Raw genomic sequence first — 25,973 nt, forward strand, 5'->3', positions numbered from 1 at the left:
TCTCTATTCTATCACCAGACAGAAATAATTGAAAGGCCTCTAAATCTCTCTTCCAGTTGATACTAAAGCCATCTGTGTCATCTGGATTCCCGTAGCCTGAATCCTAATTCAGACATGTCCTTTGCTCTCTCCACTGCTGCATGTGTTGTTCCCCCTAACCCCCACTGGTTCTCTGCAACTTAAAACACAACTGTTTTCTTACTTTTCCCATCTCAAGTGTCAGATAAACAACATGGAATGCTAACTCTGCTTCTCTTTCTACAGATAGTTTTTAAAAAAAACTTTTTGCTTCTGAATGCCAATTAAGTTTCGGAAGATCTTGTAATGCATCACTGATCTTCACCAATCTGCTTGGTGGGGTGTTGAGGTGGCAGCCTTGGTGTTAGATGATGTTACAAATCATGAGAGTAGGGCAACCAATCACATGGCCACCATTTTTCACCTGCTGCAGCCCTCAAACAGCCTCAAATAGTGCTGAAGAGAAACAATACTTTCTAACACAATGGAATAACAGACAACAGCAACTTTGAAAAAAGCAACAGATTTGTTTTTAACCCACATGATATGTTTTCCTGCCCAGGAGAAAAGGAAACTTCAATAGTCCAAATGTGGGAAGTTACGCCAACAAATTTGTATCACGCTCTTATTCAGAAGTATAGAGGATGGACCATTGTCTGCTAGCCATGATATCACAGTACTCACCAGTGTAAGTACCAATGAAGGCAACCATTCAGCCCACCAAAACAAAGTACTCGCTGAGCTTCAATTTGATGAAAACATTATGTCTAACTGGACTTTCAAAAAAAGACAGCTAATGTGATTCTAATGTTCTCAATCATAACCCATCGTTTGGGGATGTGCCATGAAAACCCAACCAAATATGCACTTCAAAAGCATCTTCAATAGCAAACTAGCCAAGAAGGACAAAGCAAAGCAATTCAAACAAAAACTTTATGTCCTCCACAGATAAACATAACAGTATAATACAGAGCTGAATATGTATAATCAGTCATGTAAGCTCAGAAATACAAACAAGTAGATGGCTTCTTGAATATCTGGGGAATTGTTATATACTATACATTAGGGCAAACAACTAACAGACATTTTTCAATCAGTGCATAACAATAATAAGACCATAAGCAATAGAAGTAGAATTAGGCCATCTGGCCCATTGAGTCTGCTCCGCCAAGCTCCGTTATGGATGATCCATTTTTCTTCTCAGCCCCAATCTCTTGGCTTCTCCCCGTATCCCTTCATGACCTGGCCAATCAGGAATCTGGCAACCTCCGCCTTAAATTAAGTATAATATAGGTAGAGAGCTTGTGAAGTCATGTCAATATGGCTGCTATGGGCTGTTATGTTTAAATGATGAAGATCTAATACCACACACACATACACACACACACCAATCCTCGTGAGTTACCATCGATATACCTATTCTGTTTATCCACCAAATAATACGTAAGTGACAATGGGAAGATTTAGCACCAATGAGGAAAAGGTACCTACTGATCTGGCTTCAATCATAGATTATAGCTTTTCTGGGCACCAATTCAAGTCATCAAAGATGACTGGGAAGATGTGTGAAATTACAAGGGAGTTGAATCAGGCAGACAAGAGATCCAAACTGGCACCAGAACCAATGCATAAATTAGCATCTGTAAATTAAATTACTGAAGTCGGAAACACTGTGGGCACCCAAGAAACTGAAAGGACTCATTTAAATTACACACAGATTTAAATTAATGTAGATGTTTAAAATACATGTATTTAATTTATAAAGAGAACATGATTTAATCGCAGAATGTTCAAGTAAGTATCTTCTAAAATGTAGTGCGTCTTGAGATCAAAGAATTTGTGAAAAACAAATAGGGCAAAATTGTAGAATGAAATTTCTTATTTAGCAAACATGTTCTCAACTTGCTTGTTTGGACGAGATCCCAGTACTATCTAGGAATGAAATACCTAAATGCTCTCGTGTTCCTTTACCCTTAGTTGAGTGGAACACAAACAGCACCCTACACACAATCCTGACTATGCAGTAAGATTTCAAGCATCAACCAACTGGTTTTTTCAAGGGAAGGAAAACAAAATGGGGGAACTTTAAAAAAAAAGGAAATTGAAAACTTGAGTTTCAAAAATTGCCATAATAGAGCCAAATAACTAAAGCTCATCAGTCATTTTAAAATATAAAATATTCTTCCTACCTTATTGTGTGTGAAAATAATCCGAACATCTGGTTTTATTATGCCATATGCCATTAGGAGGTCATGAACTTTTTTCAGCTCATCTTTGCATTTTTTGACAGTTGAGTAAAACTGCTTTCTCACAGGGATATTCTTAAAAAGTTTGAGTACAGTCACAGTCGTTCCTAGGGATGCGACAATAAATTGAAATTAGCAAGAGAGAAAAGTGAGGAAAAGGCAACAAAAGGATATTAATTATTAAAACATTTCAAATGACTTGAACCCTTCAGTATGTTTTCCTTTCGAGTATAGCAAGTACATGTATTGAGGAGCATAATCTGATTTACAATTCATTAACAAATTGAGGGCCTACATTCTGACAGAAGTAACAAAGGGAGCTAATAGAAATACTCCCCATTATCTTGTGATATTAAATATCATTCAAGACTGAGGCGCCGTGAAGGTAACACATTTGCTGAAAAGGGAGAAAATGAAATAAGCTGACATGACATCAGAACTAGCAGTGGTAAACAAACTTCCAACTGGCCATAGTACTAAATAAAATTAATAAGCAGTGGAAATAAGTGGGCCAGCTAAGGACAGAGAGCATAGATTTGTCAAAAGCAAGCCAGGCTGACATCTATGAGTTCATTGAGAAGAAGCAAGTAGAAATGACTGTGAAATGAATTCTTGAAAAGGAAATGCAATTTTGAAACAGTCAATTCCTAACATACAAAAAATATAATTTACACCATTTTTGGGAGACCTACTTTAAAAAGTCAAAAATACTAATGGAACAAGAGACTGCAGATACTGGAATCTAGAGCAACATGCAAAATGCTGGCGGAACTCAGCAGATCCAGCACATCTACAGAGGGAAATAGGCAATTGGTTCCATAGACCTCCCCCCCCCCCCCCGGTTAATGGTAGGGGTCTATGGCATAAAATAGGTTGGGAACCCCTAGACTAGTTGAAGAGTTTCAACACAAAATGTTGACTGTCCATTTCCACCATAAATGCTTTCTGACTTGCTGAGTTCCTCCAACCTTTTGCATCTAGCTGTAAAAAAATATTACCAGCTCCCTAACGTCAACCATAAATAGAAACCACAGCATGAAACAGGCCTCAGTCACATGGTTTTTGGGGGGCTATGTGATGGCTTGGGGTTCCAAATGACATACACAGTGCTGAAGAACAATTTTAATGTGAAGTCTATAGGTGCCACTTTGGTAAAGGTTGTACATGCAGTCAACCTCTACCAAGAATCAGAATCAGGTTTAATATCACCGGCACATGTCATGAAATTTGCTGTTATTGTGACAGCAGTACAATGCAATACATAATAATAGTTCCCTTTTGAGAACTTTCTGAGTTTTGTGTGCAACAACAAGCACTCAAACTGCTCATCATTCTCAAAACAAAACTTTCGAAATAGTTAAGAATTGAGAATGTGGGAGTTGACTTTACTTACTGCTCTTAAAACAGTATTTAATGATTTGCGTAGCAGATCACTTGGGTTTTTTTGCAACAAAACGTTGTCTATGAATTACACAATCCTGTCATTGATAGTGTCCCATCTATTACACAAGCAAAAATGTTGGTGAACAGAATGTCCTTCTCTTTGAAAAATTGCATGTCCGAAATATTGACTCCCCGTTCAAATCTGTTTCTAGTCCCCTTGCAAATAACAACTCTCCAACCATGCTTTCATCTTTTATGAAGTGAACAAGAAGCAAAGATTCATTGCCTAGAAAAATGATTCATCCAATTGCAGAGCAAATTCTGTTGTTTCAAGTATGTTGCAAAATGTGTCTTCCACATTCTCAGACCTTATTTGTCTGAGTTGTTGCTGAGCGGAATCACTTGAATTATTTGGCCTGGTGACTTATGCAAAACCATACTCAGACCCTCCTTTACTGCTGGCAGAATCAGTATTTCACCAATCGTATGGGGCTTTCCAGATAAAGTAATGATCAATGAAATGCTGTACGAAGCACAGAAACCATCACTGTTTTGTTTGGAAGTGTTGGCAAACATCTTTTGAAGTGTTTTTCATTTCTGAAAGTTTTCACGAAGTGACTGAAAATAAGCCAAGTTCTTGTTTGCTTTACCAGAGTGTGTTCTCCTTAAATGTTCAAGGAGCCTGGATGGTGTCATTGCCTCATTTGTAAAGGAACTGTTTCACATAACAAACACATTGGTTGTTGTTGGCTGTTTGGTGCTGGTATAAATCCATATTATCAGACATTCCACACTGTAATGTCCACATTTATTTTTTTATTTGGTCTGCTTCTGCCACTTTTGTTATGGATTAACACCCGTAGTAAACCGCCTATTGTTTAAGTCCAATCTGAAGTCCTGCGATCAATAAAAGGGAAAGTTATCACATCATCATATCTGAGGCAAAGCCTGACTCTCTACCTGAAGGCACATAGCGTGGGGTAGTGATTTTCTCATTTGGGCTGTGGGCTAGAGAAATGTGATAAAGATGACTCGCCATACCCTAGTTCACAGGAATTGTGTCACTGTGTGATTGGAGTATGGGAATCACACTACCTAACACCGCAGTGGGTTAGCAAGAGATGATGTAATTACATGATCACTGTAATCAGTTATGAGGCACTGAGGATCAAATGCTTAGAGCAAGTAATTCCTTAAATTAAGCCTGTAATCCCTCAGCTACCCTTCCTTACTACTGATCACCCCCTGCCTTCTCCTTAGAAACTCCCACCATGTGGGGGGGGGGCGGTGACATTGCCTACTTTGAGAACTACTGTTCTAGACTTTGAGAGACTCCATCTAGTGATCAAAATGGGAAGTGGCAACATGGCTGAAACAGACGGATGATCTTCAACCAAGTACCACACAAAATGAAAGCAGCAACATAAGACCAAATAGAAATGTTTAAAAATTCCAGGGTTCAGCATCCAAAAGAGTGAATGCACAGACGTTGAAGAGTAACTAGCCTGTTAATTCTATTATAATTTAGCTACTAAATTCTTGTGCATACGACTGCCATGTCACCTTTCAATTCCTTTAGAATAGTTAATGCTCTTTTAATTTATGTCTGGATGGCAGGGTGGAGAAACCTCTCTACCAAAGGAGGTGTAAGGCATTCCTTCCCTCTGCTTGCTTGCAGCTCACCCACGGGCAAGGTATAGCACCAGCTTAGCCCCCTAATCAGAGTCACGTGAAACCACAGGAGCAGGTGGTGGATGGTCATATGAGCAACTACTGCATATCTCAAGTCCAGGTTGTGCAACTACTGATGCCAGACAGACAATCTCTGAAGAGTATCGATGATGGCTAAGCTCACCCATCTTATATAACCATATAACAATTACAGCATGGAAACAGGCCATCTCAGCCCTTCCAGTCCGTGCCGAACTCTTACTCTCACCTAGTCCCACCGACCTGTAATCAGCCCATAACCCTCCATTCCTTTCCTGTCCATATAGCTATCCAATTTAATTTTAAATGACAACATCAAACCTGCCTCAACCACTTCTGCTGGAAGCTCATTCCACACAGCTACCACTCTCTGATTAAAGATGTTCTCCCTCATGCTACCCCTAAACTTTTGACCTTTAACTCTCAACTCACGTCCTCTTGTTTGAATCTACCCCACTCTCAATGGAAAAAGCCTATCCACGTCAACTCTATCTATCCCCCTCATAATTTTAAATACCTCTATCAAGTCCCCCCTCATCCAGCTACGCTCCAAAGAATAAAGACTCAACTTTTTCAAACTTTCTCTGTAACTTAGGAGAGATCTTATAAAGACACTGCCCAGAAGAAGGCAATGGCAAACCACTTCTGTAGAAATTTGCCAAGAACAATCACGGTCATCAGATGGAAGACCATGATCACCCATGCCACACAACACAGCACATAGTGATGATGATATTTATGCCAGTATTGGATCAACCTGGCTGGATTTTCCGGGTGGTGGCTGATGGAGTAACAGCAATCTGCCGTTGCTCCAACTCTAATTATCTTGCTATTTCCAACCTGTCTTGAAACTTCCTTTTTAAGTGTGATATTCTTTCATTATGACTGGAAGGAGGGTCAGAGGTACTAAAAAGGATGATCTCCCTGCTTCTTTGGATTCTATTATGGATTTGCTGCAAAGTCACACACGAGAAATCTCTGAGGAGTTTCAACAATTCAGTTCTGAATTTAAACAAATAGATGGTAAATTGGATTCTATTCAACAAACTCTTAATGAACATGATAAACATATAAAAACTAATGAAGCAATTTTGCCGTCTCTAGAAACGGAAGTGGGTCAATTGCAAAAGCTTTGTGAAAAGCAATCTAAGTCCAACGAAAAGTTAAGACAGAAGATGATCAACCTAGAAAATAGAAGTAGAAGAAACAACCTACGGGTTCTGGGTCTCGAAGAATTAATCAAAGGTAATCATCCTATGGAATTTTTTGCGAACTTTTTTGCAAGAATTATTTCCGGAAATTTTGACATCTTTGCCTATGATTAATCGAGATCACAGACCTCCCGTGTTTAGACCTAAGTGAGATAGACCAAGATCAGTAATAAACTGTTTTCATGAATTTAAAACAAAGGAACTGTTAATTCGCGAATCTCGCCGAAGAGGCATGATTGACCATAATGGTCGTAAGATGAGAATTGTCGAAGATTACTCGCCTGAGGTTATGCAGAATCGTGCTAAGTTCAAAGAAGTTATGTCCATGTTTTTTAACAAAGGTTTCAAGCCTTCCCTTCGCTACCCAGCCCGACTCAGAATCACACTTAAAAATGGATCTTTCCAATGGTTTCATTCGACTGTTGAAGCACAAAGTTTTTTAAAATCTGAAGGCTAGCTGTTTAATTTGTCTTTACATGAAGGCACAAGATTAAATGAGAAACTTCTAATTTGCAGATCCCGTCAGAGGGGCATGATTGGTTATAGGTTGGAATATTAAGATTCTCGAAGATTATTCATTTGAGATTATGCAGGAAGGTACTAAATTTAGACAAGCTTTGTTGCATTTTTTTTTAACAAGGTTTTCAAGCCGTCCTCTGGCTACCCAGTTTGACTCAGAATCTCATTAAAGATGGATCCTTCGAATGGTTTTGTTTGAATGCTGAAGCACAAAGAATTTTTAAATTTGAAGGCTAACTGCTTAGTCTGTTTTTTCATGAAGATACAAGATTAATGTTTAATGTCTTTCTGTATGATTAATTGCATCTTCTACTTTTGGTAAGCCTTTGTAACTAATTTCCTTTTGTATTTTTTAATACTGTATTTTTGATATAAGAGAATTGATTTTCTTGTTTGGATATTGTTTTGTCTAGGTTGGAATATAAATAACCTTGAAACTAATTGGAGCGATCACCAGGTTTTTTGGGGGTTGTCCATAGTTGTAGATGCCAACTTTCTATTGGTCTGCCTTCTTTCTTTGGGAGGTGGGCGGGGGAATTTTTTTTCTCTCAGAAGCTCTTTTTGAATTTTTAGCTAACTTGTTGCTTGGTATCCATTTCCCAAGGTTTATGGGTTGATTTTAACTTACATTTTAACCCTTCCTTTAAATAATATTAAAAATGGATCAAACTATTAATTTACTCAGTTTTAACATGAAAGGGTTAAATCACCCTGTTAAATGTAATAAGATTTTTGCTTATATTAAGAAATTTAAGGTCTCTAGTATTCTCTTACAAGAAACTCACATACGCAAATGTGATCATTTACGGTTTCTTAGCCGCTGGAATGGACTTCGTTTTCATTCTTCTTTTCAGGCCAAATCTAGAGGAGTTTTGATTCTTATAGATAATACACTTTGTCCAACATAAAGTAGTGGCGGATACCAATGGACGTTTTGTTATAGTTTCAGGAAAACTAGATAATAAATTAATAGTATTTGCCAATGTGTATGCCCCAAATGTAGATGATCCAGGATTCTTTTGAGCATTTTTAAAAAATTTTTACCAGATCTGAGTCTTTATTCTCTGGTGACGGTAGGAGATTTTAACTGTCGGCTAGACCCAGTTTTAGACTGGTCATCTTCTAAACCAGTGTCTCTTAATAAATCAGCTTTGTTTATTCAATCTTTTTTTATTGAAGTGTGGTATTGTTGATGTTTGGCATTTTTTACTTCCTTTAGATAGGGAATACTTGTTTTTTTCCCCATGTCCATCATACATATTCCAGGATTGATTACTTTTTTTATCGATAGTCAAATGACTCCATCAGTTCGTTCCTGTGAATATAAAGAGATCGCTGTCTCAGATCATGCTCCTGTATTTCTATGTTTAAATCTCCCTGGTCTTCCTCAAACAAACAGATTTTGGTGTTTTAATACAACTTTGTTGTCTGATAAGGAATTTTTAAAATTTCTAGAGAGGCATATTGTTTTGTTTTTCTGAAGAGAATCAAAAGGAAGAGACTTCTAATCTTATTGTATGGGATACTTTCAAGGCCTATATTAGAAGACAAATTATTTCTTGTACTGCAAGTGTTAAGAATAAAGCTAATAAAGAAAGAACTGAATCAGCCAATCAATTGAAACAATTAGATCAAAAATATGCTATAGCTCCAGATCCTGTTTTATATAAAAGACGTGTTGAAGTTCAAACTAAATATGATCTTCTGTTAACATATCCAATTGAAACTCAATTTCTTAAAGATAAAACTCAATTTTACATTCATGGAGATAAATCAGGCAAAGTATTGGCCAATCAATTAAAAACTCCTGTATTTAAACGACAAATTAAAGAAATTTGTAAAACTAAAGGTGATAGGACAACTGATCACTCTGAAATAAATTATACCTTTGGAGAATTTTATTCTAAACTTTATAGTTCTGATTCCCTTAAAGATAGTATTGTAATGAATAATTCTCTAGATCAATTAAATCTTCCTACACTTTCTGTAGATAATTGCAAACAGATGGATCAACCCATTTCTTATGAGGAAATTGCCGAGGCTATACGTTCATTACACTCAGGGAAGGCTCCGGGACCAGATGGATTTTCTAGAGAATTTTAGAAGGCTTTTTCCTCATTAATTATACCGCAGTTACACTTAGTCTTTTTGGATTCTTTCAAATTGGGTAGTTTGCCTCAATCTTTCTATGAAGCTTCTATTTCACTTATCCTAAAAAAGAACAAGGACCCAACTGAATGCTCTTCATATAGACCAATTTCATTACTCAGTGTTGATACTAAAATCCTTTCTAAAGTTCTGGCTCGTAGGATTGAAAATATCCTACCTTCTATTATCTCTGATGATCAGACTGGATTTATTAAAAACTGACATTCCTATTTTAATGTACGCTGTGTATTAAATGTTATTTACTCTCCTTCTCCAGAGACATCGGAATGTGTGATATCCTTAGATGCTGAGAAGGCCTTCGATCAGGTTGAATGGAATTATTTATTTAAAACCTTAGAAGAATTTAATTTTAGACTAGATTTTATTCAATGGATTACTTTATCTATCATCTTCTGCTCGGGTTCTTACTAATTTTCAAAATTCCAAACCATTTAAACTTCACTGCGGAACTCGACAAGGTTGTCCGTTGAGTCCTTCGCTCTTTGATTTAGCTTTATAACCCCTTGCCATTGCTTTTCGAGAATTTAATGATAACTGTGGTATTTTAAGGAGAGGTATTACTCACAAAATCTTGCTTTACGCTGATGATATATTGCTTTTTATCTCTAATGTTGAGACTTCGTTACCTTGCGTACTTTCTTTACTCTCCCATTTTAGCCAGTTTTCAGGATATAAATTGAATCTACATAAGAGTGAAATATTTCCTTTAAATAATTTGGTATCAATTAATACTAATCTCCCTTTTAAAATTGTAACGAATCAATTTACTTATGTGGGTGTAACTGTCACTAAGAATTACAAACACCTGTTTAAAGAAAACTTTCTTACTTTATTGAACCATGTCAAAAGGATATCATTAAGTTGGTCACCTCTTTCAATATTGTTGATTGGACGAATTAATTCTTTTGAAATGAATATTCTACCTAAATTTATATATCTTTTTCAGGCTTTACCCGTTTTTATTCCTAAATCCTTTTTTGACTCCCTTGATTCTATTTTGTCCTATATATACAAAGATAAACTTCCTCGATTAAATAAAGTTCATCTTCAAAAATCTAAAAAGTCTGGAGGTTTAGCCTTACCTAATTTTAGGTTTTATCACTGGGCAGTTAATATACAATATCTTACATTTTGGTGATGTTATATTAATTGTGTAGACTGTCCGGTATGGGTTTCTCTAGAAGCTAGCTCTGTTAATAAATTTCCCATTATTTCTCTTCTTGGATCCTCACTTCCTTTATCTGTAAGTAAACTAACTGATAATTTAATAGATAAACATACTCTGAGGATCTGGCTACAATTTAGAAAACACTTTGGTTTATTGAGATTTTCCCTTTCAAGTCCCACTAATTCTAACTTTTCTTTTAAACCCTCCATGACTGATTTAGTTTTTAAAGAATGGGACAGGTTGGGTATTAAATGTTTTCGGGATCTGTTTGTTGGAGGAAATTTTTTTTCATTTAAGCAATTGTCAGCTAAATATACCATACCCAAAACTCACTTTTTTAGATACTTACAAATCAGAGACTTACTAAGATCTCATTTATGCACATTTCCTATAAGATCAGTTAAGAACTTGCTAGACGTAATTTTCAATTTGACACCTTTTCATAATGGTTCAATATTTAATATTTATGGCATGTTACTGGAGATGAGGAATGTTCCTTTAGACAAAAGTAAGAATCTCTGGGAACAAGATTTACAGACATCAATATCTGAGGAAACTTGGAATAAAATTTTTAAACTGATTAATACTTTATCGTTATGTGCTCGCCATTCCCTCATACAATTCAAGGTGGTACATAGAGCTCATATGACTAAGGATAAGCTATCTCATTTTTATTCAGATATATCTCCCTACTGCGACAGATGTAATAATGGAGAAGCTTCATTAATTCATATGTTTTGGACTTGTCCGAGTCTTGAAAAGTATTGGAAGGAAGTTTTTCAAACCATTTCTTTACTTTTCAAAGTCAATTTTAAGCCTAATCCTCTGACGGCTCTATTTGGTATTATTGCAGGACAAGATATCAAGCTGAAGACATTTGATTTACATATTTTGGCCTTTAGCTCTCTTATAGCTAGGAGGGCGCTTCTGTTTAAATGGAAAGATGTTTTTCCTCCTACTCGTGCTCAATGGTTATACGACGTTATGTCATGTTTAGATTTAGAGAAAATTCGTTGTTCAATTTTTAATTCTCGTCAAGACTTTCAAACATCGTGGGGACCTTTTCTGAATTATTTTCAAAATCTTCAATTCGTTCTTCAAATTCAGTTGTTGGCTATTATTATTTTTTATTATATGAGAAGGTATTTTACCTTTTTTCTCCGTAATAAACAGCTTCGGTCTTGGTAGGGGTTAGATTCTTTTTTTTTGTAATAAATTAGTATACTTCAATATAACTATTAATTAACTCACATGAATATGGGGTAATGAGATTATTACTATGAATAGATATAATGTAATTGGTAGTTTTTAAAATCTTTTTTGACCTTTTATATATACTTTCCTGTACTCTGTATTCTTCTATGTAGAAACTAATAAAACATTTTGGAAAGGATCAACGTGGCAAAATAGGTCAGAAGAGTGTTATATTCCAGAGCCACGAGTATATTATTTAGTATCTAGTGGTAGAATGCTGCATTCATGAGAGACCGGTCTCTCCAGAGGATGCAAAAAAATTCAGTGTCACCAGTTAAAATAAGATCATGGGAGCTCTTCCCGTATGTCATCATGTGCAAATCACTCAGATTATTTTTGTACCAAATATACTTAAGTGCCCTTTGGAAGTGATTTGAGGCTGTACGAGTTGCTCAAAGTTCAAGTCAATTTATTATCAAAGTACATATATGTCACCACATACAACCCAAGGATTTGTTTTCTTGCGGGCATGCACAGTAAATCCAAGAACCATAATAGATTCATGGAGAAAAACCGCACCCAACAGGGACGACAATCAACCACTATGCAAAAGATAACAAACAGAAAATACAAAATAAATCAATAAGCAATAAATATTGAGAACGTGAGATGAAGAGTCCTTGAAAAAGAACCCATAAGTTGTGAGAACAGTTCAGTGATGGGGCAAGTGAAGTTATCCCCTCAGATTCTAGAGCCTAATGGTTGAGGTGTATTAACTGTTTTTGAACCTGGTGGTGAGTATTATTTTTAAATAACTGTTTTAAATGGCTGCTTAAGAAAACTGAATCTCTGGCTTCAGATGAAATTAGTTCTCAATATTATTGTCGAGAGTTCTGAAATCTGATCATAAATCCAACTTCCACTGTAAACTCCAATTACAAATTTGACTTAGTTCGTTGAACGTTCTCTGGATATCTTTATCTGTTAGTTTTACCTCTTAATTACTTACCTCCAACTTGAATTTTTGACATGAGATTTGGAGATCTATTAAAGAGACCTTAGCCCTTCCTTACCTAGCCATGAACAGAGGCACATACATCAGTAGAACTTAGAATACCTTGTCCCATGTGAGAAGGCTTCTGTGAAATGATATGACCGACACTGTCCAAGGTATACTGGGTGCTCACGTCATCAACAGTGGTCTTAGTGGTGATAATAACCTGTGTAAAAGTGGATGCAGAAGGCATTTAACACAGTGAAATGTTTGGAGATGTACAGATGACAATGTGGAATGACTCAATGCTTCAATGTAAGCTTTGTTGTATAAATCATAACAATTTCAGATTAATGATGGGATGATGCACTGAAATTAACCTTAGGATAGGATTAACAGTTTATTTATTTTTCCTGGGATTCAGAAACCAAAATTAGCAGTCTCATTCTGTTCACTAATGTGAATAAGCCTAGATACTGCAAGAGACAAAATGCTACTTGTTGTGTGTCATCATCTCAGACAAGCAGTCAACCAACATTCATTGCCTAATCCCTTTAGAGAATAATGTTGTCTTTAAAAAATGCATGAGCAGTCTGCCTACCGCAGCATGAGCCAGTTACAGAGACATAAGGCAATACAGTATGGATACAAACCCTTTGGCCCAGTAAGTCCACACTGACCACAGTGCCCACCCAGCTAGGTCTAACTTGGCCTTATCCCACTAAACCTAGTATCTCCATTTACCTGTCCAAGTGTTTCTTAAATGATGCTTTGAACCTGGCTCAACCACTTCCTCTAGCAGCTCAATCTTTATAATCACCATAGCCTAAATGAAAAAAGCTGCCCCTCAGGCCTCAGCTCTCTCACCCTAAACCTATGTCACACAGTTCTGGTTTCCCCTACCCTGGGAAAAGTCTGTTACTGCCCACCTTATCAATGACTCTCATTTTTATAAAGTCACCCCCTCATTCTCCTACATACCACGGAATAAAGACTTCGCTCGGCCAGCCTCTACCTATAATTCAGGACCCCTAGTCCCAGGAACATCCTCATAGATCTTCTCAACATTCTTTCCAGTTTAACCACATCTTTCCTATAACAGGGTAATCAAAACTGTACACAGTACTCCCAGTGTAGCCTCACCAACGATTTGTACAACTGCACCATAATGTTCCAACTTCTATACTCAATGCCCTGAATGACGAAGTCTGGCTCGCTAAATGTGTTTTTCACCTTTATTTCTACTGTGATGCTGCTTTCAATGGAAACAATATACTTATACTCCTACATCCTTCCATTTCATGATACTACCCAGGGCCCTACCATTCATAGTATAAGTTTGACACTGGTTTGACTTTCCAGAATGCACCACCTTACACTCATCTATATTGAAATTCATTTGCCACTCCTCAGCTCACTGTCCTAACTGATCAAGATCCCTTTGTAATCTACAATAACCCTCTTCACGGTCAACACTTCCTAATTTAATGTCATCCACAAAGATACTGATGAAGCTTTGTGCATTTGCATCCAAACTATTGATATAAATAATGAATAACAAGGGTCCTACATCACAACACTAGTCACTGGCCTCCATCATCCCAAGAAGCAACCTTCAATCACCATGCTCTGCTTCCTACCACTGAACCAAGAATGAATTAGCTCTCCTTGGTTCCATGGGGATCTAATCTTCCCAACCAGCCTGACATTTAGGACCTTGAAGGCCTTTTTACAGTCCAAATTGACAACATCTACTGCCCTATTATCACCCATGTTCTTAGTTTCTTCTTCAAAAAAACTCTTAAAAAGTCTGTCAAGTTGTCCGCAGCTCGTGTACACGTGATACACCACTTTGTGGTGTCAGCATCTGTACATGCATGCTACAAACAGAAAACCAGACAAAGGAATGGATAGAAAAATCCAAAACACAAAAATGTTTTCCTCTGTTAGCAACTTTGACCAGTCTCCATTTATCTGAAGCTCTCCAATACTTCAAAAATATTACTGTAAATTATGAGCTCTCAAATGATAACAGTTGCTCCCCGATTACAGCGAACATACACAAAATCGTCAGTCATCTGAACATACTTGCAATAGCTTCCACATGCCAATAGGTTGCTATTTTGACAGGGTCAGCAGTGGTTCAATTGGTGAGATTCTTGCCCAGTTCCAAAGGTTTTAAGTTCAGATCCCTGTACAACACTAAGGGAGAACACAAAACATAAAGCCCCATTTATCCTCTCAAGTGACTCTGAAAGATCCTGTGGCATAACTTTGAAGAGAAGTGAGGTTTATCCCTTGTGCCCTGGACAAGATTCACCCCAAACTAACATCACCAGATTAAATGCTAATTACCAGGCTGCAGTTTGCAGGTGCTCACTGTCATGTTTTTACAAAGTGGGCTACACAAAGAACTACATCCTTGGCCTGCAAAGCACCTTGGATGACCAAAGGCCTTGAAAGGCACTGTGCAAATGCAATTTACTTGGCTCCACATCACCTACCTTCTCAAGAAAATGCATTCTGTTGAAAGTTGGCTACACCTTCAAAATAATATCTGCAAATGAAATTCTAGTCGCAGATTAGAGCACTTGGATTGGAGTATAATTTTAGAAAACACCCAGAAAAATGTCAAATAATCATGAAATAATGACATGATTCAAAAATGTGAAAACCCAAAGAAGTTGTGACACAATTGCTTCTTTACTTTTTGCAAAATTTCCAAGATTCATGTCACTAAAGCTGCTCACATCGAAAAAGCAAAGTGATGTGTTCATTGGCAGTGCATGTCAAACATCACAGGAAAATGTTGCTCGACCATCTGCCTTTCATGGAATCTGTTGGTAAAGCTACTGACATAATCAAAGACCTCTCCCCTCCCAGACATTCCCCCTTCTAAAAGCTTTAAAACAGGCACCACAGGCTCAAGGACAACCCCTATCCCACCGTTATAAAACTTTTGAGAGGACCGCTTGTACTTTAAAGATGAACTTTTAAGCTCACAATCTAGCTTGTCATGGCCCTAGTACCCCACTGACCACTCCGCTGTACTTTCTCTGTAACTGTAAAACTATATTCTGTATTATGCTATTACCTTTCCTTGTACTACCTTGACGTACTCATGCTTTTAAATGATCTGGATGATGGCTTGCAAAATTCAGTTTTCTACTGTGTCTCTGAGTGACATCTTTACCAGAGGAAGTGTAAGGTGCTCCTTCCCTCCACTAGCCTACAGGTCACCTTTAGGCAACCTGCAGCACCTGCTTAGCCTCCCCTCCCCGGATCAGGGTCACATGAAGCCATGGGGGCAGATGGTGGACAGCCGGTGCATCTCACAACTCCTGGTAATGCGACAACTGTCACCAGGCAGAGAATCTCTGAAGTACTGATAATGGCTGGGGTCACGCGTCTTGTAAAGACGCTGCCCAGAAGAAGGCAATGGCAAACCGCTACTATGGAATAGTTTCCCAAGAACAATCATGGTCATGGACATTGACACGGCACATAATGATGTCATACGACACGGCACATAATGACGATGTCATACAACACGGCACATAATGACGATGATGACTGTATCTCAGTACAGGTGACAATAATAAAACAATTCCAATACTTTGATTCAAGTTCTGAATTTATGGTAACATTTTTTATCCTTAATTAAAATTTTATTTTTTTTGAACTATTAACTAAATGTGGCTAACGTTTGGAAGTAACAATCCTAGGTTGAGTAGCTGTGTCACGAGCTAGTGTTTAGAACAGGGGCTCCCAACCTTTATTATGCCACAGGGCCTTATCATTAACCAAAGGGTATATGGACCCCAGGTTGGGAAACCGCAGTTTAGAAGAATGAGGGACGAATTCACTAGGAATTCTGTAACTGAATGCCAAGCAGCTTTTTTTTTTTCACACTCAGGTCTATGTCTTGTAAACTGTATTTAAAAGCAACCTTGATTCCTTTCTCACTCTCCACACTAGAATGCAATTCTTTACATAATGGAACTAGTGGTTTAGTTGCTGTGGTTCCACAGTCACAGTGGTGGTCTTAAAGGTGCCAGATAAATATGAGTCTCTTACCTCAGACACGGCACAGATAGAAGCCAAAGCTTCACCACGAAACCCATATGTTTCTAGAGCTTCTAGGTCCTCGTGATGAGTAATTTTAGATGTGTAATGCTTCAGCCCCATGACAGGGGTATCGACAGCTTTGATTCCATCACCGTTATCTCTCACTTCGATCCTGTCAAATCCATTGTTCTCCTATTTCATAGGCAAAAGGCTATAACTAGTGATATTCATTTAAACAAATTTAAATCATCTAAAACACATGCATAGCCTCCACCAAATGAGCTTTTTTTAAAAAGTACCCAACAAGCAAACATTTGACCAACAGTTGGTATGTTTATTTTCAACAAAATGTTTGCACTGTAATGCAAAATGCTGCTGGACCAGAGTCACAAATCTATAGCTTTATCTCATGTGAGAAGAGAGCCACCTGCCAGGACCTCAGATTCACCATCTTTCAATAAAAGAGACAAATCCAATGGTGTTAACTAAAGAGAAGTCTCTATGCTGTCTGTCACAGGGAAGTCATTGCCAGGTCTTTCTCAACTGGTCCCCAAATAACTTTGTCCAGAGGCACAATGGAGGTGACCATCACTGGACACAATTCCAAGTGAATGCAAGAAGCAGCATTGATATTAAGTACGGGCTATTATGATCTCCTTGAGTCACAATGAACTACTCGGCATCCTTCTACACCTGCAGAAATTTGTTACCATCTTACATCTGCTGTATGCAAACTGTGATCCTAACCAATGGGACCATCACAGACCTAATCTTGGACCAGAGGACGTGAAGCAAGATTGCATAATCACCCCAAAACCTTACTCAACCTTTCTTGCTGCAAAACTGCATCTCACCTCCAACAGGAGTGGAGTTAATCTACAAGATTAAGAGAAAACTATTTAACCTATTGTCTCCAGTCCAAAACAAAAGGAACTCTAGATTCACTCCGATCTACAGTATGCATGCAGTATTACACATGTGCGCACTGAAAGATGAAATTCCAGGTCTTTGTCATCATGTTTAGTGAGGACCAGGAGAGAAGGGCCTTTACATGTAACAGCTACAAAATAGATCCCACACCAACTTGCGTCTGCTGCAAAACACCGTCTCTCTGCAATAAAGATTGACTGCGAGACCCCGCAAAACTTCCTATACCTTGGTAGCCACTTGTCAACAACAGCAGGTGGCAACAAAGAAATTCACCATCACCTCCACTGCACGGTCTTTGGCCATCAGAGGAATAAAGCATTTGAAGATGAACAGCCCTGACCAGAACTTCTAAACCACCATAATCCCTCCCTTCTGGATCAAGGACCATTTATGAGGCACCTCGACGGACTGTAGAGATGCCACCAATGCCACCAGTGCAAATGCTCCAAATCCACAGGCAGTGTTAGTGAATCAAAATTAGCATCCTCTCTCAACCAATACTCCCAACACAGAGACATGGCCAATCTGATGGGCAGGCCAAACCATTTGCTTGCCGCTCACTAGATTCCCAAAACAGAAACTCTCGTCTAAGCTTCTCCATGGCATGAAATTACTAAGTGAACAATGGAAATGATTCCAGGAACCTTCAAGGTAAAATGTAACATCTTGAAGACATATGGCAATCCTTCTTCGATCAACACTCAAAATAGGGAAGAAACTTCTGGATTCATGTCTATTTGTTGAGATCTAATAGTATATAGCAGAATAACTGAAACATCATTTATGGGGTTAGATGAAATGTTTACAACTTCTGAGACCAGACAATCAGTCAGAAATAGTTGCTTCCGATCCTCTATAGTCCTAACGAAATAGGATAAACTCAAGATGGGGCGGGGGGGGGGAGCTTATGCCTGCCTACGAAGATATTTTGAATCATGCTGCAATTAAAGTAAGTGACTGAGCTCTCACAGTTGGTAATTTCCATTAAACTTCCTCCAAAAGTCAACATTCTAAATATAAATATTACAAAATCTGATATTCACTCCAGAGTTCCACTTAAGTTCTTACTTCAAAAAATGGGATTTTGAGAGTAGTGTTTGTATGCTCCTGTCAGAATAAAAGGCGAAGATAATAGGCTTGACAACCTTACTTTTCAAGAGACATTGAGGCCCTGGTTAGGGAGGAGGAGGAAATGCACAGCAGGTATAGGAAGCAAAGAATAAATGAGGTACTCGAACAGTATCAGAAATGCAACAGAACACCCAAGGACACCAGGAGGGCTGAAAGAAGGCATGAGGTTGCTCTAGTAAACAAGGTGAAGGAGAATCCTATGGGCTTCTACAGATATATTAAAAACAAAAGGATAGCAAGGGGCACAACTGATCCTCTTGATGATCAGCATGGTCATCTATGCATGGAGTCATAAGAGATGGGGGAAGTCTTAAATAGATATTCTGTATTTATTCAGGAGATGGACACAGAGTATATAGAAGTGAGGCAAAACAGCAGCAAGGTCATACGGATTATGGAGGAGGAGGTGCTTGCTGTCTTGAGGCAAATTAGGGTGGATAAATCCTCACAAGGTGCTCTCTTGGACCTTGTGGGAGGCTAGTGCAGAAACTGCAGGGGCATTAACAGAGGTGCTTAAGATACCCTCAGCCAGGGGTGAGGTGCCAGAGGATTGAAGGATAGCTAACGTTGTTCCGTTGTTGAAGAAAAGCTCTAAGAATGAACTGTAAAGTTATCGACCAGTGAGCCTGACATCATTAGTGAATAAATCCTTCAGTCTTCCCTAACCAGAAACCCCGAATGAACCAAGAGATCTGCAACCTGCTGAGCGCCGTATCAGTGGTGTTCAGGTCTGGCGATCACGGGAAGTATAAAAGGTCCAGGTACGATCTCCAGAAAGACATTTCACATGCTAAGCAGCAATTCCAGACCAAATATGAGTCTCAGAAGGATGCTTGACAGTTGTGACAGGGCTTGAATGCTATCACCACCCACAAAGAAGAAACAAATGACATATGTGACAACAAGGTTTTGCTCCCAGATTAGCTCAATGCCTTTTATGCTTGCTTTAACTGAAAGAACGTGCAGGCACCTTTACAAACTCCCACAGCAGCCGAAAACCCTGTGACTTCAGTCTCTGAAGACAACGTAAGAGTATCCTTCAGGAGAGTGAACCTGGCTGAGTAGTGAAGACCTGTGCTAATCAATGGGCTGGAGTGCTTGCTGATAACTTTAACCTCTCGCTACAGCAGTCTGAGGTACCCACCTGTTTCAAGCAGGTTTCAATCATGCCAGTGTCCAAGAAGAATGTGGTAACCTGCCCCTATAACTATTGTCCAGTACCACTTACATCTACTGTGATGAAATGCTTTGAGAGATTGGTGATGAAACCATATCAACTCCTGTCTGAGGAGCGACTCGGATCCTCTCCAACTTGCCTACCATCGCAATAGATCAACATGAGATACCTTTTTATTGGCTCTTCACTCAACTCCGGAACATCTGAACAGGGAAGGCGAATATATCAGGATGCTCTTCATTGACTACAGCTCAGCATTCAAAACTATTATCCCCTCAAAACTAATCAACAGTCTCCATCACCGAGGCCTCAATACCTCCTCAATTTTCTCACTTGCAGACCGCAGTCAGTTCAGAGCAACAACAGCTCCTCCACAATCACCATCAGCACAGCTGCACCACACGGCTCTGTGCTTAGCCCCCTGCTCTACTGGCTTTATATTTATGATGGTGAGGCCAAGTACAGCTCCATTACCATATTTAAGTTTGCTGATGATACCATTGCTGTCGGCTAAATCAAAGGTAGTGACGTATCAGCATACAGGAGGGAGATTTAAAATCTGGCTGAATGGTGCCACAATAAGAACCTCTCACTCAATGTCAACAAAACCAAAAAGCTGATTATTGATTACAGGAGGAGGAAACAGGTGGTCCATCAGAGGATCGGAGGTGGAGAAGGTCAGTAACTTCAAATTCATCTGTGTTATCATTTCAGTAGATCTGCCCTGGGTCCAGCACGCAAGTGCCATTACAAAGAAGGCATGGCAGCACCTCTACTTACTTAGAAGTTTGCGAAGATTCGGCATGTCAACTAAAACTTTTGACAAACTTCTATAGATGCACAGTGGAGAGTAACAGACTGCTCCCATCATAGCCTAGTATGGAAACACCAGAGGCTTTTTTCCGGGGCTGAAATGGCTAGCACGAGAGGGCACAGTTTTAAGTTGCTTGGAAGTAGGTACAGAGGAGATGGCAGGGTAAGTCTTTTTACACAGAGAGTGGTGAGTGTGTGGAATGGGCTGCCAGTGACGGTGGTGGAGGTGGATACGATAGGGTCTTTTAATAGACTCTTGGACAGGTACATGGAGCTTAGAAAAATAAGAGGGCTATGGGTAACCCTAGGTAGTTTCTAAGGACATGTTCGGCACAGCTTTGTGGGCTGAAAGGCCTGTATTGTACTGTAGGTTTTCTATGTTCTATGACACTAACATTGGAGCCATTGTGGACAGTAAGGAAGGCTATCAAAGCATGCTGCGGGATCTGGACCAGCGGGAAAATGGACTGAAAGAAGGCAGATGGAATTTAATAAAATAATAATAATAATTTAGTTATTGAGCACTTTTCATACAGATGATGTAGTTCAAAGTGCTTTACAATGGGGAAAAAATGCAAACTTGAAAATAAAATATAAAAAGATGCTAGTTAAAAGCAAGGTTAAATAAATTGGCTTTGCGCTGGCGTTTAAAATCGTCCTTTATAGTTTTAGGTATTGAATTCCACAGTTTGGGATCGTAGTTCAAAAAAGCTGTCCTGCCAATTATCTTTTGAGGAAGATTGTTTAACTTTAAGAGACTGGTGGAAGAAGACCTGAAAGCTCGAGCAGGATTATAAAAGGAAAGCGGTTCTGCAATGTACTCTGGTCCCAGACTATTGAGAGCTTTAAAAACAACTAAGAAAACTTTAAAATCAAAACGGGAGTTATATGCTCCGTCTTCCTGGTTTAGGTTTAAAGTCTAGCAGCAGTATTCTGAATGACTTGAAGTTTGTCAATAGATTACTCTGGAAGTCTAGTAAAATGTACATTGCAGTAATCTAGTCTATTCAAGATAAAGGCATGAATTAGCTTTTTAGCATCATTATGTGACATAAACAGGCGTACTATTGCAATATGTCTTAAGTGTAGAAATACTGCTCGGGTCTCTGCCTTTTTTTGCATGATTTAAGATTCACATCTGAATCAAGCATAACACCCAGGCTCGGTACCTCTGATTTTATAAAGGGAGCCAAGTTTCCAAGTTTATCTCTTTTGGTTTTGGGACTAAGTTTTAGGAAATTATTGGTCATCCATTTGTTTATTGCAGTAATACCGGAAATCAGAGACGTATTGGTGTTATCATCATCAGGCTCAACCAAGATACATGAAATATACGTTTGCATAACTATGGAAATCAGGGTTATGGCTTCTAATGATGTCTCCTAAGGAGAGCATGTATAAGGAGAAGAGCAGGGGTCCAAGACAGCTTCCCTGAGCAATATCAAAAGGTACATTTTATCTCCTAGAAACCTGGTCTCCAACATAGACAAAAATAGCTTCTAATATATATATAAGCAAAACCAATTAAGGACACTACCAGAGAGGCCAGCCCGGTTCTCAGGGCCACCTAGGTGAATGCTTCGGTCAAAGGCAGCACTTAGATCCAGGAGAATTAGAACTGAGACCCAGTTGGCATCAGTGCTGAGCCTAAGGTTGCTGACAATTTTGGCAAGGGTCGTCCCTGTGCTGTAGTTGGCTCTAAAACTTGACTGAAACATTTCAAGAATACTGTACTCCAGGGGTCCCGAACCTTTTTTGCATTGCGGACTGGTAATGCAGTTTACCCAGAAAGACTACAATGACCATGAAGCCTTGCGCATGCACCCCAGTGCGCATGCGCGTCGTGACCTGCCGATGGGAGACAGCGCTACTCGAAGGGGGTTCCTTATGTCCAGTCTATTCCGCAGTTTAGTTTTCGTTGCATTCATTGCAGAAAACTTCGCTTCGCAGAAAAATGTTGGAAATGAAAGCAACATTTTCAGTGCTTTTGTGGCTATCTCAGGATATTTAGCCTTGACTTTGATCCAAAATGCCGATAGAGATGTTATATCAAACATACTTTTCAGCCCGTCGTCATTTGCAAGCTCGAGGAGTTGATCTCCTTCCCACCCTGACACGGATGACGCGCGGGTCTGACCTCGCATGCATAATGGCTGATCAGTGGCCGTGACAGGGAATGAGGAAAGATGCAGCTGACTCATATCGCCAAATCATATCGCTTCCTCGCGGCCCGGTAGCACATGCTCTGCGGCCCAGTGGTTGAGGACCACTGCTGTACTCATTCAAAAAGTTACTGAGTTGGTTGAAAATAAACTTACTCAAGAATCATGCCCAGGAAGGGAAGACTTGATTTAGGCCTGTAGTGGCTATAGGCCTATCAGGGTTTGTTTTTTTTTAAACTAGGGTTTTGACAACCGCACTTTTAAAGGCATCTAGGAAAAACTCCAATTTCAAGGGATGTGTTAATAAATTTCCTAACATAATTGAAAACACTATTAAAAGATTCCTTTAAAAGGGACAACCACAAAAGTGAAAAGTTTAAAGTAAACATGAGGGGAGACTTCCTCACTCCCTGGGTTGTGAGAGTGTGAAATAAGCTGCTAGCACAAGTTGTGGAAGCGAACTCGATTTTAACTTATAAGAGCATTTTGGAAAAGTACTTGGATGGTAGGGGCGTGGAGGGCGACAGTGCCAGAGTGGTCGATGGGAGTAGGCAGTTTAAGTGGTTTGGCATGGACTAGATGGGCTGAAGGGCCTGCTTCTATGCTATGATTCTATGACAGGGTTGAGATAGCAAGCAGACGTTCTACTCCTTGTTACAATCTTGCTGAATTCTGAATTTGAAATACCTGTAAATTACAATGTAGTTCTGTCATTTTATGAAGTTGGCTACAGAGGTTACCAGTTTCTGTAGTTATACTTTCCCTAATGGACATAATTGTGTTGATAAAAAAAAAATTGTGAATTCATCACGTTTTGTAGCAGATGCTTGACTGAGGACCTTGCAGGTTGGGTGAAACTAGAGATAGAGGTCATTGGTTTGGGGTGAAATTTGAAATGTTTAAGGGGAACATGAAGGGGAACTTCTTTACTCAGAGAGTGGTGAGAGTGCCAGCTGGTACGCTGCCAGTGGAAGAGGGGGATGTGGGTTTCAAGAGAAATTTAGATAGGTATTTGGATGGGAGGTACAGTATATGGAGGACTATGGTCCAGGTGCAGGTTGATGGAGGTAAAACAATAGTTTGGCAAGGACTAGATGAGCCAAAGGGCCTGTTTCTGAGGGGTAGTGTTCTATGACTATGATTTTATGCACCTTTCACATGACTATACATGAACTAATTTGAGAGCGCACACTGAAAGAACCAAAATAATTTATCCAACATCTGTAGAATCTCGTGTTTGTAATTTATTTGAAAAGTGCTCTTAATTTTCAGTTTGTGATTATCATGGAATGCTAAGGTAACCATTTATTTCCTTATACCCTTCTACTCTCATCAGTATCGTATATGCGGAACTCATGGATCCCTTTGTCACTAAGATCAGGACAATTTGGTCTAGTCTTTGCCCTTTACTTCACCCATCAATTCAAATTTCCAGTAGTCCTCCCTGGTCCGAAGTCCTTCACTTGCATCTTTCCCTCATATCTGCAATCCAAAATAATCTTATATAAAATTAATCAGATGACCAAACAGTTTTGCTTCCTGGCCCCCAAGTAGATGTTATTATAAATATCCATTATCTCCATTTCCTTCTCTCCTGTCCTCAAAGAAAGAAATCCCTTATTATGTCAACGTTCTCAAGAATATCTTGTACCCAGGTCCATCTTTTCTCCACCAATGCAGTTCTAGCCTGTCTACCTTGTTCTGCTCTCCATAACATAGAGCCCTGCTGCCTGACCAAAATTCTAGCAAATGCATTTCACGCAAGTCAGCTCTTCATTGAATAGCACCGCAAATATAAAATAAGCACCCTCAATTCCAAATCCTCCCATATACGTGCACCCTTTCTATCACTGCAAGAGAAAATATGCAGATTCTGGAAAGCTGAGCAGCTCACACAAGATGCTGGAGGAACTCAGCAGGCCAGGCAGCATCTATGGAAAAAAAGTACAGTTGATGTTTCAGCCCGTCCTTACATGACTTAGCATCAATCGTATCTAATCCATCTGAGAGGTCTCTAAGGATCCTTTGCAGTGTTGAAGGCAATGATAAGGAAAACAACAGTAGTGTGTCACTTACCAATTTGACCTCAATGCTTGTTGCATTCGCATCCAATGAATTCTCCACAAGTTCCTTCACAACATTAACAACAGAGGATACTGACTGAGAGCTTGAAAGAAGTCGAATGGTGCTGGGCGGTAGCTGTTTCATGATGGCTCAGTGGATGAACTTATATCTGTAATAAGATGCACGAGTTACAAGAAAATAAGGTCTTCCTTCTAATTACCAATAGAAAACAAACAGCAATATGCAATAAAAGTAGAAAGTGCTGGAAATACTTATCAGGTCAAGCTGTATTTACACCACTTGTACACATCGTTTTGCCTACTTTTTCCTCTCTCCAACTGTCCTCATTAAGATATCAGTCAGATAGAGTTGCTTCGGCAACTGCTTATCACCATGGAAATCCTGGCCTTACCCAATTAGAGATATTTTCTTTCCCACTCTCGTACACCCTTTCTGGAACTTAAAAGTAACTTGCTTTATCACTTCTCCAGAGATGACTGAGGATCGAACCTGAAACAGTAATTCTTTTTCTCTTCCCACAGACACTGCCTGACTTACTGAGTGTTACTAGCTTCATCTGCTCTTACTACTTATGGAACTTTTCCCCATCTAGCAGTTGAGCTTTGGTCAAGGGAACATTTCAAATACTGTATTAGACTCCGATTTTGTTACATGAAGGCATAAAGGCTCAGAGAACCCACTGGATAGATTGGGTTTAAATGGTTATAGCTGTCATCCAACTGAAAGGGAGAACTAACTTGAAGGACTGAATAGCCTGCTCCCATCCCGATATTCTTTTATGTATCTCTAGTTATAGATTGGGAAAGTTATAGATCAGTTTAATGCTTGTTTTAATTACAGCATAAGTTTTCAAATTGATCCTTGTCATGTGCAACAACAACTTCAGTGACAGCTCCTTTACAAGTAGCAAAAGGTCGACACAACACTTCAAAGGAATGAAAAATTGATGTAGTGCTGCACAGGGAAATGTTAAAATGTATAGCTTGGTTAAAGAG

The 25,973-nt window shown here is 39.0% G+C and overlaps 1 protein-coding gene across 3 annotated transcripts in view; it reads right to left on the reverse strand.

The window, feature by feature from the left end:
• The window catches only part of pms1 (PMS1 homolog 1, mismatch repair system component), a 108,387-nt gene that overhangs the window by 79,009 nt on the left and 3,405 nt on the right, over window positions 1-25,973 (reverse strand). For all 3 annotated transcript variants that reach the window (XM_063051996.1, XM_063051994.1, XM_063051997.1), the window contains exons 2-5: window positions 24,970-25,126; window positions 16,690-16,872; window positions 12,736-12,838; window positions 2,208-2,371 (exon numbers count right to left, since the gene is read on the reverse strand). In XM_063051996.1, coding sequence (XP_062908066.1) covers window positions 2,208-2,371; window positions 12,736-12,838; window positions 16,690-16,872; window positions 24,970-25,101 — 582 coding nt within the window. In that variant the 5' untranslated portion in view covers window positions 25,102-25,126. The remainder of the gene's footprint in view (window positions 1-2,207; window positions 2,372-12,735; window positions 12,839-16,689; window positions 16,873-24,969; window positions 25,127-25,973) is intronic.

The sequence above is a fragment of the Mobula hypostoma genome, chromosome 6 (genome assembly GCF_963921235.1).
Source record: "Mobula hypostoma chromosome 6, sMobHyp1.1, whole genome shotgun sequence".
NCBI classification, from domain to species: domain Eukaryota; kingdom Metazoa; phylum Chordata; class Chondrichthyes; order Myliobatiformes; family Myliobatidae; genus Mobula; species Mobula hypostoma.